Source organism: Narcine bancroftii, chromosome 3, assembly GCF_036971445.1.
Source record: "Narcine bancroftii isolate sNarBan1 chromosome 3, sNarBan1.hap1, whole genome shotgun sequence".
NCBI classification, from domain to species: Eukaryota; Metazoa; Chordata; class Chondrichthyes; order Torpediniformes; family Narcinidae; genus Narcine; species Narcine bancroftii.
In genome coordinates, this window is record NC_091471.1 from 201,797,029 (window position 1) to 201,814,120 (window position 17,092).

Here is a 17,092-nt window from a genome sequence, read left to right on the forward strand (position 1 = left end):
TTTCCATTAATACCAAGTTTCCTTTATAATTCATCGAGAGAACAAAAACATCCCTTAGAAAAACAATCAGATAAACTTTTTATTCCCTTCCCCTCCCCTTATATATAAAAAAGAAAAAAAAAGAAAAAAGTTCAAACTCTTATAAAATTCTCCATATTCTTCATTTATAACATCTTCAAAATTCTCTATCGAAATTAACTTAATTTTATTAAACTCTTCTCCCTCAATGTATTTGTACTTAATTTTCTTCTTTTTCTTCTTATCACCTTTCCCCTCATCTTCCTCTTCATCTCATTCAACATCCTCAATTTTTGACTTATTATCTTCTGTGACATCATCCTCTTAAAAAAGAAAGAAAAAAGAGAAACCCCCCCCCAAAAAAGAGAAAAAAAACCTCCTAATTCCCTCTCAATTACAATCAGAAAACAAAAAGAGTTAAAAAAAATTATTTATTTAAAAAAAATAATTTAAAAAAAACCTTCACTTCTTAACCCAAAAATTAAAAAGAAAAAAAAACAGGTCGGAGGTCACAACTACCTCCTCCTGTTTAAACCACCCAAAGCGGTAACTCCCCCAAAATATTGGGTGTGAGATAACTCACAGGTAACTGATGACTTCTGGAAACTAGTGCCCACCCAGTTCCCTCTCCCAACTCCCATTTCATTAAACTATCATCATTATTTAAACTATTTAAACTCTTCTCAAAAAAAAAGATAAAAGATTTCTTTTTTTAAATCAACGTTACCACTTCGGTCACCATTGCTTCCATTTCTTTTAAAAAACTGGATCCCACCTTACATCTCTACTCTCTTTGGAGACCTTGAAGGACTACATCGTTCCTGAAACTGCATGATTGGTAGAGACTGAGCAAAGTCCATAACCTCTTTAGGATTGTCAAAGAACTTTGGCTAATTTCCATCCTAAAAAATCTTCAGTACTGCAGAATACCTGATTGTTGCCTTATGTCTTTTTTTCCACAACCGTTCTTTCACAGAATTAAATTCGCATCGTTGAAACATAATTTCTTGACTCAAATCTTGATAGAAGAAAACAGGATTATTCTGAACCATCAAAGGAGATCTATTTTGCTGGGCATTTCTAATAGCCGTACATAAAATTGTCTCTCTGTCACAATAGTTTAAACAACGGATCAAAACAGATCTTGGATTCTGTCCTGAAAAAGATTTTCTTCTTAAAACTCTATAAGCACGTTCCAGTATTAAACCTTCAGGGAATTTATCCTGTCCTAACACTCGTGGAATCCATTCAGTAAAAAATTTTTCTTGGATCTGGTCCTTCTATGCCTTCTGGCAAACCAACAATTTTCACATTGTTCTGTCTAGATTGATTCTCCAAATAATCAACCTTTTTTGCTAAATTTTTATTTTGGATCTGCAATGTTTCAATTATTCTATTTTCATCTTGCAGTTGATCCTGTGCATCGACTAAACCTTGATCACACATTTCAAATCTTTCAATGGTTTCAAGCTTAAAAGCTCCATTATTGACTTCCGCCATCGCATTAATCTTGGAAATAAACAGGTTCACAAAATTAACTAAGTGACTCGATACAGAGTATATCTTATCTTCAAGATCCTTAACAGACATTTCAACAGAAGTAGATTCAGGCATAATGGGGTCTTGCTGTTCCTTAGAGACCATGGGATCTTCTGTCCCTTCCCTTAATTTAGTATCTTTTCTAGCAGTTTGACTTCGTATAAAAATCCCTCTCAAAGTCCCCCCAGCAATGCCTGGAGACTGAAGATCAGGGTTATCTTTAAGCCAAATCTCTTTAATCATCTTCACTGAATCGATATCTGGAAAAACCGTTGTAATTGAAGATGCATTTTGCAGCGCCACCACTGTAGCAGTCGAATGACAGCTCTTTAACTCTCCAGCTGGTGGCGCCCCAGCTGATTCAACTGTCAAAGTCTCAGTAACAGCACTCACAGTGGCCGTTGTGTGAAATACTGGCACCCGTCCAGGCCTTTGTTCTGAAAGCTGTTGAGTGCAACCTTCAGAGAGCCTCACCGGCTTAAAATGGAGCTTCAATGCTGAACTCTGTACGTCTTCCTCTGGATCCATTCTACGCTGAGTCCTGGCTTCTTGTAAACAAGTAGGCTCAGACAATTTCGGAAAATGTAGTTTTTTAACAGTCTGTTGATGTTTTCTTTTACCTTTTTTTTGCATATAAACCATTAGGCACTAATCCAACACCTCTTATTATTTATAAACTTTTAAAAGAACTTTAACGGGCACTTAAAGACAAAACAATAAATCAGAGTCAGGAGAGGTCTGGAAGGCACGTCTGTTCCCTACGCCATCTTGCCACACCCCCCAAGTTACTGGCCAACTCATTAAAATGTGAACAAAAGTCTACATAAGGGTAAACAATCAGATTGTGCATATCTCAAATCATGTTTCATCTCTCTTATAACCATAACTACTAAATTATACTCTGATATGCTCAAATCCTGTCATTAATCTAAGTGCAAATCTTACTCTGCTCCAGGGACAAATACAAAGGGTATTCAGAGTATTCTAGTGAAACAAGAATTGGGTGCAAATTCTTCACGTTCTTCCCTCATTCTCTCTCCATTCTTTTCAGAGTTTGTTTTCGCTGGGTGAAAGTGATTGGCCGAGATGAAGTCCCGGGGTATGTCCTGAAAGCCTGCGCAGATCAGCTGGCAGATATTCACAGGCATCATTATCTCTCCCGACAACAGTCAAAGTCCCCTCTTGCTTCATAAAGCCCACTATCTCACCAGTACTGAAGCTGTGATTTTATATCCAGTATCACAAAGGGCTTTGAAAAGCTGGTTATGGCACATACCACTTTAATTTGCCTACCTGCCAAATGTTTCATCACCCAAACTCTCCACTCTGCCCCAGAACACCTGGATGCCGAGGATACTTATGTTAGACTACTATTCACAGTCCATAGCTCCACCTTTAATACCAAAGTCCCCAGCAAAGTCATTGGAAAATTTCAAGATCCAGGCCTCAGGTCCCCCATCTCCTGCAAACAAATTCTTGACTTCCTGTCTCACATGGGCAACAACATCTCCACCATAATCATACTTCACACTCCCTCTACAACATGACTGTACAGCTGCATTGTGCTCCAACTCCATCTTCAAATTTGTTAAAAACATTACAGTAGTGGGTCAGGGGTTAAATAATGAAGCAGAATACAGGAAAGAGATTGAAAGACTTGTGGCATGGTACCAAGATAACAACCTCTGTCTCAACATCAGTAAGATGAAGGAGATGATCAGTGATTTCAGGAGAGGGGGCAGAGTCCACACCCCCGTCCATATTAATGGTGCTAAAGTTAAAAGAGTAGATAGATTCAAGTTTTTAGGAATAAATATTTTAGAGAGTCAATGTTAGTATAAAGGTTAGAGCAATACTATTGCAACTCCAGTGACCCATGTTAGAATTGGGCGCTGTCTGTAAGTTCTCTCCATGCCTGCATGGGTTTCCTCCAGGTGCTCTGGTTTCCTGCGACCCTTCAAAATGTATGGGATTATGGGTTGATTGGGGTATCTGGGTGGCAGAGACTCATGGGCCAGAATAGCCCGTTACTGTGGTGTACTAAACTAAATTAAAAATAAAAATATTTCCAATTACCTGAACTTGGACAAATACATTGGCATACGGTCATCCTTCCAAAGACTACAGAGGGAGAACGTCCCTCACCTCCCACCTTGCCCCTCAACAACTTCTACAGGTGTATTATCCAAACTGTTTGTGGTACAGGTGCTGCATGGCTCAAGTTCAGAAGAAGCTGGAGACTGTTCCCCGGGGCCTCACACCTCCCCTCTCCCTTTCCTTCCCTCCCTTCTACCCCTCGCTCTCTCTAACCCTCTCCCTCCACCCCTCCCTCTCCACCTCTCCCTCCACCCCTCCCTCTCCACCTCTCCCTCACCCTCCACCCCCCTCACCACCCCCCCTCACCACCCCCCCTCACCACCCCCCCTCCACCCCTCCCTATCCACCCCTCCCTCACCCTCTCTACCCCTCCACTCGCCCTCTCCACCCCTCTCACCCTCGCTCGCTCTCCCCCACATTCATTACACCCATCCCCTCCCTGTCCTCCTCTGCTCTCACTCCACACACACACATACCTCTTTTGCTCTCCTTCCCCTTCTCTCTTACTTCTGAAGTTCACAATCAGACTCCATGGTCATTTCACCTCTGATTATATAAAAAAAAGAGGAAGCTGGAGAATGCAGTGAATGCAGCTCAGAACTTTAATGAAAATCCCTCCCCTCCGTGAACTCCACCTACATCTCCTGCTGCTGAGGAAAGGAAGCTAACATACCTAAAGACTGGCCTCAGCTCCCACTGAGGAGAAGCTTTAAAACATGCACCAGTGGGCTTAAAGACAATCTCTTCCCTGAAGCCGTCATGCTCCTGAGTGGACCCCATAACAGTACTATCACCCTATCCTTACTTGGTCCTAATCGATAGCCTGAATACGCCTGAGATGGTCTGATCTTGGAAGCTAACCATACTCAGGCCTGGCCAGTACTTTGAAGGTAGACCACCTAGGAACACCAGGTGCTGCAGGTTTCTGTGAAAGGCACTGGACAAGTGGCAACTCTCTGCCTGCCTTACGGAAGATAAAAGTTAAAAAATTTCATGTATGTTACATTCTAAATGTAGTATTATGCGTCAACAATGGAACCTTTACATCTTGGCAACCCTCTACTTTATAAATTGTGTTCTTTACACTCTGTATTAATATTAGAGATAATCTGTTAGCTTGTTTGCAAAAGAATCCTGCTCACAGGATTGAAAATGTATTCAATTAGCAAAATATCATTTTAGAGGAGGAAAATGAGAACTTTGGAACAAATGAACTTAAAGTAAACCAATCCAATTGCCAAAGAAGGCAAGCTTGTTATTTCTCCTTGCTCACTACTATCTACTGTTCACAGAAGCTGCATTGCAAGGAAGGGGAATAATAGTTTCTCCCTTACTCCGATATTAGGATTTTCTCAGCAATTCTTCATAATGATTGAGTTGGAAAGCTGCCAGTCTCGCACTAGTATATTATTGTGACTCTTTCATTGCAGATCCAAAATAGTAAATTCATTTAGTGACCATGCGAAATTAGAGCCCAGCAACACATAAATCAAGAAAAGGCAAGATCAAACTAAAATAGTACAGGTATACAATCCTTTATCCGAAAACCTTGGGGGACAGTCTGTTCCGAATTTTGGATTTTTGCGGATTTCAGAAAGCCAGATTTAAGCCCACCCAAACTGTGCTGCCGTATCCACCCCCACCCCCTTCCAGTCGCGCTGCCGACTCTGCCAACCTCCCCTCGCCCACCCAACTTGCACTGCTGGTCTCCCCCCCCCCCCTCCCTCGCCTGCCCTACTCACGCTGTCTCCCCCCCTCGCCCGCCCGATTGGTACTGCCAGTCTCTGGCCCGCCCATCCGACTCGCGCTCCTGGTCTCTCCACCTCGCCTGCCCAACTCGCGATGCCGACTCGCTCCCCATTTTCCGGTTTTTGGAGCTTTCTGGATTTTCGATGTCTGGATAAAGGATTGTGTACCTGTATCTCCAAACTATAAACCCTTATTTTCATAAGACCTTATCATTTATAAGATAATCATTTGTCTTACCTGCCCGTCAGTTCCAATGGTACCTCCACAGTCAGTTAGAAGTTCAGACATATCATAATAGTTTGTGAACTCCCAGAGACATGCTTCAAGGTTAAGGTTACGGTAGAATTGAAGAGTATTGGCAGAGCGGAGTGCAACGCTGTATTGATACGGAGAGGGTTCTCCAATTGCTTCAAGGTTCTTCACTGCATCATTTATGAAGCCATAACGGGTGGCTATTTCGTGATGATCCAAAAGGTTGGAGCATTTATGGTTACCAACCCGAGTGCCATCGGGGCTTAGGGTCAACTCAAAGTTAGACAGAGGTCTGGTTGAGATGACAGGAAGCATGCCTGTCAATTAGAAGGGAGATAGTTACCATGTGGTTAAGAAGAGATAATTTCAGATACATAAGTCTCATATTATGCATGGATTTTCAACCACAGGCATTTAAATATTTTGGCAAAATCCACGCAAGTAATCAGAGCCTGTATCAGAGTAAGAGCTCAGCTGTCAAACAGTTAGATGACAACTTATTCCGGAAACCCCTGAGCTATTAATTAACTGTAATGCGAGAGGCTACTTTTCAAAGGAGTCACAATCCCAGCATTTTCCTTTGTGAATGGAAATCATGCGCCGGCATTTCCACTTATGCTCAAGTTCATTTTTATGAACAGAAGAATTCTTTGCAGGTTGAAGATAGCATCATCTCATTCTTGATCGGTTTTCACTTCCTGTTGGTGATTCAATATGTGGTGAATTGTGACAATGTGTGACCGTGTCCTCAAGCTTCGATTTTTATTGCTCCCTGCAAGTAATTTCTCTGGATAAACATTATTTCATTTGGAGATTTTGAACACATTAGATTTCCAATAATTTTCATCAGAAAGAGAAGTACGGGAATTCAACCCCTGAGGAAACAAACACATTGGAGTACATCTCCCATTTTGGGTTCATTTGATTAACTTGTGTAAGTCTCACCCAGTGCTGCTTACAGCTTGAGGGTTCCTTCCTCTCACATTTCCTTGCCAGCATATGGAAAATCTCTTAATAACCAGAGAAATAACATATCTATTTTAAGAATCAATTAAAAAATTTCTGCCACACAAAAGGTGTATCCACATTTTTTTTTAAATCACTTTTCACTTCCGTATTCAAGTACTTCCTTCTCAAGGTCCTGAAGATATAGAAAGCCTCAGTGCCTCATTTTTTTTGTCTCTTTCTAAAATGCTAACACAATGACACCTCATGATTCAAGATTCCTTTATTGTTATGTGCACAAAATAAGCAACGTTTATTTTCCTTTGTTTGGCCTGCAAAGGAAACCCTTCAGAGTCGCCTTCTCCAATTGCGCCGTCTACAGTTGCCCCATAACCTCTATGTTCACATAGACTCATGATCTGTGCAGCAGTGAACTGGAGCTAGAGGCATCCAAGTTTCCCTTCTCAGCTCCTGGTTCTGAACCTCCTATGGGATTAGGAAGCACCCAAAGCCCTGTGGGAGCCCTGCTCGCTATCAGCACCATTATGAATCCCAGACCTGATGCCTGGCCCCCTCGAGCCAGTCATCGTCAGCCACCAGTCAGGTGTGAGGCCTTTGGCTGCCTATCCCCACTCTGGTCTGCTGCTGCAGGACCCTCTCCTGGACAGGATATCTTGAGCTGTGGTGCCCTGCACTAGTTCTCTGCTTTCCTGGAGCCTGCAAACCTCAATGTCCGTGCCACATTTTTAAGCAGGAATCTCAGTGGTTCTTCAATTAAGCAAAATGCCACCTGTCCCATTCTACAGGCCTGTTAAAAAGGCAGTCAGGTGGGACGGCTGGGCAGGAAAACCCCACTCGTCTCAGCACCAGTTGTAGCAGAGCCATTAGAGCACCAGCCACAGTCCTGCCATCTTAGCAACCTTTGAGTACCTTGATGCTTTGCCAACTTCTTAAAGTTGAAACCATTAAAAAGTCAATGTTCTGGGTGTTGACGTTTCATTCTGATCAACATATACCAGCATCACTGGAGTTGGCAGGGCTGATGTGAAAGGCAACAAACAGGAACCTAGCTGCTGGAAATACAGACATTCAATGACCAAGGCTTTGGGCTAACAGGAATCTCCTAATGCACTTACCATCTAAATGAGGCATGGTTACTGTTAGTTTGATGAGGTTTGATTGGTAAGGATCATCTGAACCAGTGTAGCGCAACTTTGCAGAGAATGGTTCAGCACCCACTGCTCCTGGCACACGCAACTGGCAAAGACCTGGGAGGACATTAGTAACCAGAAGTTTCAGGTTGCAATTACATTAACGAGTAAAGAAACCCCTTTTCTGATGAATCGCATCATTCAACATAAACAGTAAGACATGATGATCAAAATTAACTATCTCTTTACTTTAGAGTTTTAATTATAGGAACAGGTATGCCTTGCAGAACAGCTGTAGTTTTGGTCTTGTTCTACAAAATAATAATAAATAACGATCATGGAAATTAATTGGAGTTCTGCTTTATCTTGAATAAGATTTAAAACTAAATCTTAATGAACTCTTGCTATACATGTACATTGTAATCAGAGTACTGATATCACTGTGACCAATTAAACATAAAGCAAGAGCTCAGAGCTGTGACAAATTGATTGTGTGGTTGGTATAAATCCAAGTTCTGTGGTGTATAAATATTTAACTGAAATTCTTCTCCCCAATATTTGTTTGATGCAATATCAGTTATATAGTATTTATAATGCCAGACCCCAATGAGGAATGAGGTTTCTCTTCCTCAATCAATTTCAAAGAGCCAGGATATGCTCAATGTTTCTTTCCAAATTATGCCATCTGATGGAAAGTATACCTTTGCATTCTCAAACATACAAATTTTCCCTACCCATTTGTATGGAGTTACAAAATTGTGTGCCTGTTATTTCTGCAGAGATTCTTCCATGGGAGATCAATAGAAAATCATCTCTGTCACTTATAACAAGGATAACAAGGGAAATTAGAGACAGCATTGGGTCCAAAAAGAGAGCATATCAATTGGCCAAAAAAAGTACCCCAACCGAAGACTGGGAGCAGTTCAAGATGCAGCAAAGGAGGACAAAGGGATTAATCAAGAGAGCAAAAATAAATTACGAAAGTAAGCTTGCGGCAAATATAAAAACCGACTGCAAAAGCTTTTATAAATATGTCAAGAGGAAAAGATTGGTGAAATCCAGAGTAGGTCCTTTGCAGACAGAATCAGGGGAATATATAATGGGGAATAAGGACATGGCAGACCAATTAAATTCTTACTTTAGTTCTGTTTTTACAAGAGAGGATACAAATAACCTCCCAAGGATGTTGGGAAACATAGAGACTAATGCAAGGGAGGAACTGAAAGAAATCAGTATCTCTAAGGTCATGGTCTTGGGGAAATTGATGGGATTGAAGGCAGATAAATCCCAAGGGCCTGATAATCTACATCCTAGGGTACTCAAGGAAGTGGCCATTCAGATAGCAGATGCTTTACGAATTATTTTCCAGAACTCGATAGACTCAGGATCAGTACCCATGGATTGGAGGGTAGCTAATATTACCCCACTATTTAAAAAAGGGGGTAGAGAAAAAGCGGGGAATTATTGGCCTGTGAGCCTTACATCAGTAGTGGGCAAAATGATGGAATCCATTATTAAGGATGTAATAGCGGAGCATATGACTAGCAGAGAAGGGATCGGACAGAGTCAACATGGATTTACAAAAGGTAAATCGTGCTTGACAAATCTATTGGAATTCTTTGAGATGGTGACAGGTAAAATAGATGGGGGAGAGCCAGTGGATGTGGTGTACCTGGACTTCCAAAAGGCCTTCGATAAGGTCCCGCATAAACGACTGGCTTCCAAAATCAAGGCTCATGGGATTGGGGGCAAAGTATTGATGTGGATTGAGAACTGGCTGGCAGGTAGAAGACAGAGAGTTGGGATAAATAGCTCGTTTTCTGAGTGGCAGGCGGTGACTAGTGGGTACCACAGGGATCTGTACTGGGACCCCAGCTGTTCACAATTTACATTAATGATTTGGATGAGGGGATTGGATGTAATATCTCCAAATTTGCAGATGACACTAAGCTAGGAGGGGTTGTGTGCACAGAAGAGGGAGTCAGGAAGCTCCAGTGTGATTTGGATAAATTGAGGGACTGGGCAGATACATGGCAAATGCACTACAATGTGGATAAATGTGAGGTTATCCACTTTGGTAATACAAACCGGAGGGCAGATTACTACTTGAATGGCAATAGATTAAGAGATGGGGAAGTGCAGAGAGACCTAGGGGTACTTGTACACCAGTCTCTGAAGGCGAGCATGCAGGTACAGCAGGCGGTTAAAAAGGCAAATGGTATGTTGGCCTTCATATCAAGAGGGTTTGAGTATAGGAACAAGGATACCTTACTGCAGCTGTACAGGGCCTTGGTGAGACCCCACCTGGAGTATTGTGTGCAGTTTTGGTCACCTTATCTAAGGAAGGATGTTCTTGTAATGGAGGGAGTGCAGAGGCGATTCACCAGGCTGATACCTGGAATGGCAGGAATGACTTATGAGGAAAGATTGCGCAAATTGGGATTGTACTCCCTGGAGTTTAGAAGATTGAGAGGGGATCTCATAGAGACATATAAAATTCTGGCAGGACTGGACAGAGTGGATGCAGATGGGATGTTTCCAATGATGGGAAAATCCAGAACCCGGGGCCATGGTTTGAGGATAATAGGCAAATCAGTTAGGACCGAGATGAGGAGGAATTTCTTTACCCAGAGGGTGGTGAATCTGTGGAATTCATTGCCACAGAGGGCAGTGGAGGCAGGTTCATTAAATATATTTAAGAGGGAATTAGATCTATTTCTTCAGTATAAGGGTATTAAAGGTTGCGGAGAGAAGGCGGGGACGGGGTACTGAACTTTAAGATCAGCCATGATCTCGTTGAATGGCGGAGCAGGCTCGAAGGGTCGAATGACCTACTCCTGCTCCTATCTTCTATGTTTCTATGTTTATTGTTCCTCCTTATTGACCCCCTACCAAATTTTCAGGACAATATAGTGAAAAATTCAAGGGCACGGTATTTTGGAAATTCTCTTTGGACTACTAACTATACAATCCAACATTACTACTGGGTTTTTTTCTCACATTTTTCTCCAATGCATTTAAAGTCAACGATTTGGAGAATGGGGCTTGAAGGAAACCCTTGGGAAGGTAGTGAACTTTCTTCCTGCAGGCTTTCAAGTATCTTCAGTGGCCAGTGAGCAAAGAAAGACTTGTATTGTGCTCAGGAGTTGGAGTGACTGAGAAAGTTTTACCACCACTTTATGTGTAGTGACTGAGGTGATTTGGTATGAAATTTCATACAGCAGTTCCCATGTGACAATATACTGCCTCTGCTTGAATTTAGTTGAGGGTCAGATATTGCCAAGCCCATGAGGGAGGATCCACCTGGTTGAAAGTGTGATCAGGGGTTGAGGTCAGAGTTGCATATTGCTGCGATGCCACATCTTTCCTAATAAGCAAATCATTTACTGACCCTCACATGGAAGGGAGATGACACTCAACATCTTCTCAACTGTCAGGAAGGCATAACAGCAACTGCACTTCCTGAGAAGTCAGAAGACTACTGGCCACCATTATGTAGGACTTCTATAGAAGCTCTTCCGAGAGTGTCCTGGCCAGCTTTATCACAGTGTGGTAGAGTTGCTGCAGGAAAATGGATCGGATATCAATCCGCAGGACTATAAGAGTGGCAGAGAGGATCAATAGAATCTCCCTCTTCCCCCACCCCCCTCCATATCTATGTGCTCTACCAGAACAGTTGTCTGAAGAGGGCATGCAAAATTATTGAGGACCCCTTCCACTCCGCACACTGCATCCTTAAGCTACTCCTGTCAGGAAAGAGATACAGGAATATCAGAGCTAGCACCACCAGGCTGAGGAACAGCTTCTTCCTACAGGTAATGAGACTCCTGAATGACCAAAGGAACTGCTCACACTAACCATCTGAGACTCTCATATTCATGAAACAATATTTATTTATTTATACCTGTTCTGCATATGTATTGCTTGTCTCTATGTGTGTTATGTCTGATTGTATGTCTACATGTTTTCCAGTGAGGATTGAAGAATGCTGTTTCTGGTTGTACTTGTACAATCAGATAACAATAAACTTGGCTTGACTTGAAAATGTAAACAATTAGCAAAATATCATTTTAGAGGAGGAAAATGAGATTAAGGTGGCAAAAGCACATTCAAACTGAATGTCTTGAGTTTTGGCCACTTACCATCTTCCCTGCTGATTGTAATGATGGGACTGAGCAGCTCCAGCCCTGCATCACCACCAGCAGTGAATGCCCGGGCTGCACATTGCACCCTGGAGCCTGCCTGGAAGTAGATGGAGTCCAAAGTAATAATCTTGGTGCTGGTGAAGAATGTGTTTGAATCTACTTCACGCAGAGGGCTGGTGACTCCGTCAAGGCCACTGGGTGCACTGACCAGCCAGCGGTAATGGGTTAAAGTGTCATTAATATTCTCAGCTGAACAAATCGAGCCAGTCTTATCATAGTCTGAGTACTTGGGATTGCAGGCCTAAAGAAAAAAAGAGAAGTCACCATGCAACAAACTAGTGAGACATGGAGCCGAGTCACTTTCATGCTTTCTATTAGTCGAATGAATATTCGTAGACCACTATCTACTTTTGGATCCAGAGAACTAGATGCAATAAGTCTTGAGAGAAAATATTGATCATGAAGTGATAAAATTTGACTCTTTCTGAATGTTTCATTGCTCACAGAAAACCTGCAATCGAATTTATTTTAAATTATTTCCAATAACAATGAGTGCCAACAAATTTAAAAACAATGGAAAAAAAAGTTGAATAACACTGGGAAAAAAAATGAACAGACATGCAGCACATGATGAACCAGTGTGCCAAATCCCAATAATTATAAGATCCATCTCTCTCACACTTCTCCATCCAATAAGCTTTCATTACCATCCCAACAGCCATGTCTATAGGTTAGGAATCCTATCTAACATTCACGGGCTGAATAAATCCTCAGGAACTGACTGCTACTCCAAGCATCACCCTCAGATTGCCTAAGCTCGTTATGTGGGAATGGCAAACACACCTCCAGAACACACTACACGGTACTCTCTAATAGATTTGCCTATCTCCTACAGGATAAGGTCGCCCACAATGGCTGCCAACAAGCACAAACTGGTGGAGCATAGGTATGAAACCTCCTCTTTAGTGGCCTGCAAGAGAAGGCATAGTCCACGGAGAGTCTGCAGAGAGATATAAGTAAGTGGGCAACTGTCTAGCAGATGGAGTACAATATCGTAAATGTGAGATGATTCACTTTGGGGAGAAAAACCAGATGAGATTATTACTTAAACGGTGAAAGAGTGCAACAGGGACTTGGGAGGATTTCTCCATAAATCTCAATGGGTTGGTTTGCAAGTGTAACACATAATCAAGAATTCAATAATGGCCCTTAATTGAAATTAAGAGCTGGGAGATCCTGCTGCAACAGAGAACTGGTGAAGCCACACCTGGAGTACTGCGTACAGTTCTGGTCTTCTTATTTGAGAAAGGATATACTAGCTTTGGAGGCAGAGCAGAGGAGGTTTGCCAAATGATTCTGAAGATGTGGTGGTTACCCTATGTGGAGAGATTGCATTTCCTGAGATTGTACTTGCTGGAATTCAGAAGAATGAGAAGGGACCTATAGAAAAACATAAAATTATGAAAGGGATAGATGAAATAGAGGCAGGAAATTTGTTTCCACATTTAGGTGAGACTACAATCAGGGAACGTTATAGCATCAAGATTCAAGGCAGTAGGTTTTGGATGAAAATGAGGAGGAACTGATTTTCCAAGAATAGTGAATCTGTGCTATTCTCTGCCCAAGGAAGCAGTAGAGGTTGCCTCATTAAGGACATTTAAAACATGGTTGGTTAGATTTTTGCATCGTTGGGGAATTGAGGGTTCTGAAGAAAATGAAGGTAGCTGGAGCTGAATCCATGACCAGATCAGCCAGGATCTTAGCGAATGGCAAAGCAGGCCTGATCTTTTTTCCTTACTGTTTTTTTCATGAAAGTCTGCACACCCCAACAATATTGGGCAACAATAGCCTGTAGCCAGGCTGGAGTAGTTAAGAAAAGATTTTCCATGTAATGAAGGCAAAGTTGCATGTAAGGCAGGCACCAAACATATGCACAAGGGGTGATTGTTCAATAATTCTATGGTTACAGTATTGATTTAATATGCATACCGAAATATATGTTAACACCTACAAAGATATCTTCAGTGTTTCTCCATCAGTCGTCCTCCTGCATATTTACCAACCAAGCCTATGGGTCGCTGATGAATACATTAAATATTAGATATGACAGATTTTGATTGAAGCCGCAAATCGGGATGTGATGGATCATTGCAAGGCCATTTTGTCAGGGAAGGTGAAATGAAAAAAAACCTGCTGCATTGGCCAAGAGTCACAGTTGTTTTTACTTCAGATGCGAATGCATGAAGATTGCCTGGTAGCTCAGATCTCACTAAAACTTAATTGTCATTTGCGATTGCAATTAGAAGTCCCATTGCACCGCCAAATTTGTGTTCAGGGGCTTAATTTTGCTGCAATGGATTTTAAGCAGGACTTACTGTAACGCAGATTACTGGGTAGCCAGCGGATGCATCAGGACTTCCTTTTGCTTTTGTTGTGTCATCATACATCAGGAGTGAGATGACCTGAGGAACAGCTGGGAATGTGACATCAGCCACACTGTCCATTTCTTCAATATATACAATAGCTTTGTTCATCTAAAGGAAGCAAAAACAAAGCAGAAAAGTATTCATCCTAAAGGAATAAAAAAGATAGACTCTGAATTAAGAATCCTGTTTGTGGATAAAGAAAACTGATGCAATTGAGTTCTTTACATTTACCATTGTTTATCTTTGTAATTCATGGAGCATTTTTGGTCAAGAATAGCCAGAACAAAAAAATGAAAAATCAACAATCAATAATCTGAATGCAATGGAAACTGAAATCAATCAGTTTAAAAAAGCTGCAAGGCGTCATGCACAATAATTTTGGCTCTGTACACTGAAAGGCCCTTCCTGTGCTAGTTTAAAGGAAGGATACACGTTCTGCTGATGAGTCTGTGTCAAACAGAGTGTGCGAAGGCTCTGGGGGAAAATGATTTGGGGCTTGGAAACAAGATGGGGGACACTGAGGTAGAACTGGGACATAGATGGTGATTGCTGTGATTGGCAACTGGGAATGAGGTTAGACTCACTCTTCAGGACTAGACTTGAGGCCCTTTCGTGCCAGGTCTTCACCTGCAGGCTGGCTACAAGCACAGAGGGAAAACATAAAACTTACCTTTCATGAAGCAGCCCTAAAAGGCTGCTCCTGCACCACATTCGTGTTGAGCAGTGCCTCATAGTGCCCTTCAGATCCAATGGAGGTGGAGCAACTGGTGCCATAGCGCCACCCATCATAAATATGCAGCAGAGCAATGGCTGTCTTCCCTACCCATAATCCCCCATGCAGCTGGAACTGCTCAGGAAGGTTCTTGTTAATTTCAGAGAGAGATTTGTTGCTTGTTGGACAAAAACCTATTCCTTCCGATCAGCTATTTCAGTGTCTTGCCGAAGAAACTTGCCCTATCAGGATTTTCCAGATGAATACCTCTTTCTTTCAGGTCACCACAGAGTTCCTTTTCTGTTTCTCTTATCTCAGTTGAAACACCACATCGTCAGCCATCTCCTCTTGTATGGATCATAAGGACTTTGAACAGGCTGAACTGAGAACTCACAACCCATCTTCAAAATGAGGTTTCTCCACAAGTTTGCCAGCTTGTCATGTTCCAGTCCCAGCTACTGCTGCTGAACTGTAGAACTGAATTCTCTCTCTCTCTCTGAGAAAAGCCTGCTTTTCTCTCTCTGCTTGCAAAACCATCATGCGACCTTCCTAGAACAGCAAACTGCATTCAGACAGACTGGGGCTCCAGACCTAATCTTCGAGTCCATTCATCTGTTGCTTTCCAAAACAATAATCCATTACTCCATAACATGTCCAATTAACACCTGCTTGTGAAGTCCTTATAGGCATTCTTCAAAGCTTTTGCAAAGGCACCCAAAACCTGGACTATCTGGCTTGAGCAGAACTCTGACATTTTATATGAGATCTGTTTTGAACTGTTTGTATCTGTGGATGACCTAACTAAAAACATCACAATCTATCTCCTTTAAAACATAAATATAAAATATGACATAATGCATCATAGTAGGGATGGGTTGTAAATTGCGAACTGAATGAGAGAGAAACAGGATAGGATTACAATTTAGATGACAAAGCTTGTGTTTCTCAGCCATGGGTATCATTTCCTGGAAACTGCTCAGTAGATCCTGCCCTCTTCCACCCCCACCCCCTCCCACTCCCACTCTACCCCTTAGGCTTCATTGAAGCTGACCTTCTGTGTTGTGAAGATCTGTTATGTATGATTTCCCCGTGCAACCTACAAGATGGAACATCACAGCAATGATGTTCAGGCATGTTTTGCCCCATTGGATGACATTGCACAGATCTGGGAGCCTTAGAGGCAGAGCACACCTCGATAGAAAATTTCAGACCCAGTGATCCATGGAGGCGGTTCCCAAAGTGTTTTGCAAAACCTTATGCAGAAAAAAATAAATTGCGCCGAACACAGAAACTTTGCAATATTCAGTGAACTTCAATCTGTGAACAGTATCGTGTTATAATCTGTGGATGATATAATCATAAACGTGTTAGTTAAGTAGGCATAGTGTAAAAATTCTATTTCTCAATAATAATATACAAATAATTTCCAAACTAAACATTGTTAAAAAAGTCTCAAAGTACTTCAGAGCAATGAAAAAGAACCTGGTCACACATTTCTTCTCTCCTCTTTCATAGATAAATTATTGATCGAGGAGCAAACTTACATACCAGAGAAGACACCAGAGTATACAGCAACCCTGGGCCAAAGTATTACCTGCGTTTCAGCCACCATGTTCTCGTCTGGCTTCAAGTGAATAGTGAAAGCTTCTCTCATCTCCCGCTCTCCATCACTCACAACTTCTATCTCTACCACATGTTCAGTCTCCCCTTCTTTAAACTCAAGATCTGAAATAAATATCCCAGAATAATCAGTTCCTTCATATTGGATTGGGGATACCATTCATCCTTGTGTCTGGTCCTGGTCTGCACTAGTTTATTTAATATTGCTCTTGTCAGATTTGTCTGACCCTAGTCCCATTATTCATGAGTGCCTTAAAGAACTGGCACAGAGATGAAGTTCTGGTGCTGATATTTCACTTCTAGCTTCACTTAATAGTCAAATAATTCAATTATTATCCATAAAACTGTAACTAGTTTGAATTCTTACATAAAGGTACGGTGATATTCACACAAAGCAAAAGCAAAATGATAAATCTAGTTTTTTTGTTATAAATAGAA

General features: G+C 41.7%; 1 protein-coding gene across 1 annotated transcript in view; it reads right to left on the reverse strand.

Annotated features, from left to right (window-relative positions):
* The window catches only part of frem3 (Fras1 related extracellular matrix 3), a 174,859-nt gene that overhangs the window by 22,565 nt on the left and 135,202 nt on the right, over positions 1 to 17,092 (reverse strand). The window contains exons 12-16 of the mRNA XM_069923127.1: positions 16,629 to 16,759; positions 14,272 to 14,430; positions 11,894 to 12,197; positions 7,737 to 7,868; positions 5,641 to 5,972 (exon numbers count right to left, since the gene is read on the reverse strand). Coding sequence (XP_069779228.1) covers positions 5,641 to 5,972; positions 7,737 to 7,868; positions 11,894 to 12,197; positions 14,272 to 14,430; positions 16,629 to 16,759 — 1,058 coding nt within the window. The remainder of the gene's footprint in view (positions 1 to 5,640; positions 5,973 to 7,736; positions 7,869 to 11,893; positions 12,198 to 14,271; positions 14,431 to 16,628; positions 16,760 to 17,092) is intronic.